The 2,500-nt window shown below is 43.3% G+C and overlaps 1 protein-coding gene across 1 annotated transcript in view; it reads left to right on the top strand.

Annotated features, from left to right (window-relative positions):
- LOC119595461 (microtubule-associated protein futsch-like) overlaps window positions 1-2,500 on the top strand; it is a 13,611-nt gene that overhangs the window by 2,058 nt on the left and 9,053 nt on the right. Inside the window, exons 2-3 of the mRNA XM_037944585.1 lie at window positions 27-2,204; window positions 2,381-2,470. Coding sequence (XP_037800513.1) covers window positions 36-2,204; window positions 2,381-2,470 — 2,259 coding nt within the window. The 5' untranslated portion in view covers window positions 27-35. The remainder of the gene's footprint in view (window positions 1-26; window positions 2,205-2,380; window positions 2,471-2,500) is intronic.

Raw genomic sequence — 2,500 nt, 5'->3', positions numbered from 1 at the left:
ATATTAATAGATATTCCCTTCCACAGACATAAGAGATGTTGTCCCCAAATGTCCCAGAGTTCGTTCCAAGAGGAATGCAACCCACAGGCCCAGCCGGAGGATATGAGCGGACTATTCCAACTGCGGCTGAAAGGTACCACACAAGCCAGAGCTCCATCCAGACAATGAAAGCAGAGAGAAGGGAGGAAGATGGGCAGCGGAGACGAGTGCAAAATGCCGCTTTGCTAGAACCAGAGAGAAGAGATTTAAAAGAGTCCTTTGGTGGAAAGAAGGTGGGTGGCTCGAACAGAGGCAGGCATGGGTCATACAGTTCTCACACAAGAGAGAGAGACAGTCTTCGAAGCTATGACAACTGGAGGCAGAGAGCGGATGAGACTCCAGCTGACAGACAAGGTTCTTATTTCAAGAGCACAAGGAGACCCACCAAGGGTGATCCAGAAGGAGACTGCAACAAAAATAGGAGTCAACATGGAAAACCGCGTCCCTGGAGGCAGAAAGGTGAAAGTCAAGAAAGGGAGAATGTCCTGAATAAAGAAGGAAAGAAAACTGTAGGGAGAGGGAAGAGCATAGCCTTAGGGCCAACCCATGCCACAGAGACCCAGTCCCATTCATATTGCAAGCCAGGTGTCAGTTATGGCAAAATCCTTGCTGGTGATTTTGCCTGGGGTGGAAAGACTGCACTGGTTGGAGATGGAGATAATCACCCAAAAAACTCTAATGACTCGGGCCTGATCTCCAATGCCCAGCAAGATGAGCAGTGGCCTTCCCTCCCAGGTTTCCAGAGCAGGGCACTGGCCAAGGGGGAGAAGGTAGAGGCTGCAAGTCCCAGAGGCAGAGCAACTTCTCTTGCACAGGAGGGAGCTATGATAGACAGCATGAAAGATTCAGATATAAAAGAAAGTAATAAAATTGGGAAGGAGGGAGTGGAAGTAGCCAGGGGAGAAAAGGAAGATTTGTCAAGGGGAAAGTGGATTACTAGTGATGAGAAAAAGGTTGGTGGAAAGGATGATAGAAGACAATCAGAAAATGCTACTGTCAGTGAGATTAGAAGAGATGAGAATGCAGTAAAGGAGGGCCAAAGACATGATTCACTGGATTTAAAGCCAGTTTCTGGAGAGGGAGAGAAAAAATACACAAACAGATCTCCAAGAGGAAAAGACACAAACAACAAACAGCCAGAGGAAAAGGAAGATGGGAACTTTGAATGGCAGGTTAAAAGAGATCGTCGGAAACAAGTGAAACCTCAGGAAGAGACGACAAAGTCAAGTGTTTTAGTGCAACAGCAGAAAGGAGAGAAAAAAAGGAAAGGCAAAGCTGATGTCAACCTTAGTTTTGCAAAAGGGAAAACAGTATCTAAGAGTGAAACCAAGTCAACAAATCAACACACTCAAAAAAATAAACCTCATGCAGTTGCAACATCTGCTGACAAGCTTAGCAGGAAAATGAAGCAAAATTCTCCAGGGCAACAAGATCAGTCAGCTGTGGAAAGAACTGGTGTTTCATCTCTTGGTGATAAAGCTTCTGTCAAGAATAATAGTTCTGTTCCAGTAGATGCTAAGAAACCCATTGCTTCAGAAAAAGATTCATCTAAGCTGAAAGCAAAGAAACTTAAAAAGAAGGAAGAGAAGATGAAAATAAGAGAGCAGCAAATCCGGAAAGCTCAGGAGATGATGAAGAAAGACTCTAAGCTCTCAATGATAACAAAGGCCTTTTTAGAATCGGCTGCCTGTACTGGCAGTGGTGGGCAGACATCCGTAATGTCAAAAACAGCCAGCCAGAACCTCTTTGAGAATTTCCCCAGTCTGGGTGAACAGAGACCAAACATTGTAAAAAGAAAAGTTAAAAGTAATGCCGTCCCTCCAGTTACTAGTAAAAGTGGTTCTCATGAGGATTCTAGGGAGAGGAAGAAACCAAAAGACCCATCAGTTTCTCTGGAAAGCCAAGCCAATGGTAGTGGGACAGCCACTACCACTTCTGTTTCAAGCTACTCTGGGGTGCTCTTGGCCTCACCCAGGAGAGCAGTGGAATCTCAGTTTAGAGCCATGGATGACAACCAGGACAAGGATGCATGGAATATGGTAGCACAGAAGAAAAAGGTGAAGACTAAGGACCGCATTGAACTGGATCTCATGTGTGCAGCACTCGAGTCCAAGAAGAGAAAAGAAAAGGAACTCGCAGATAAGATCCTCATGTCGGAGTTGCATGTGAGTATTTTGATTTGTTGACTGTTTTGTTTATTCATTTATATATATTTTTTTTTACTGAATTATGAATATATTTGGATTTGAATTTACTATGTGGTAGATTTCTATAATGCACAATGTACTGTTTTTTTGTTTTTTTTTAATTATTTTCCTTTATTAATTGTTCTGTTATACAGCCTGGATTAGAGAAGCCCAAGAGAAGTATAGAAACTCATACAGTCATCAAAGGCTCGAAAAATGCCTTTGCTGGTCATCTCAGAGCCAAGGTAAATACAGAAATATGTTATGGTCTCATA

Source organism: Penaeus monodon, chromosome 36 (assembly GCF_015228065.2).
Source record: "Penaeus monodon isolate SGIC_2016 chromosome 36, NSTDA_Pmon_1, whole genome shotgun sequence".
In the NCBI taxonomy this organism is placed as follows: Eukaryota; Metazoa; Arthropoda; class Malacostraca; order Decapoda; family Penaeidae; genus Penaeus; species Penaeus monodon.
The sequence above is the reverse complement of the archived record's forward strand: the minus strand, read 5'-3'. Positions and strand labels throughout refer to the sequence as shown.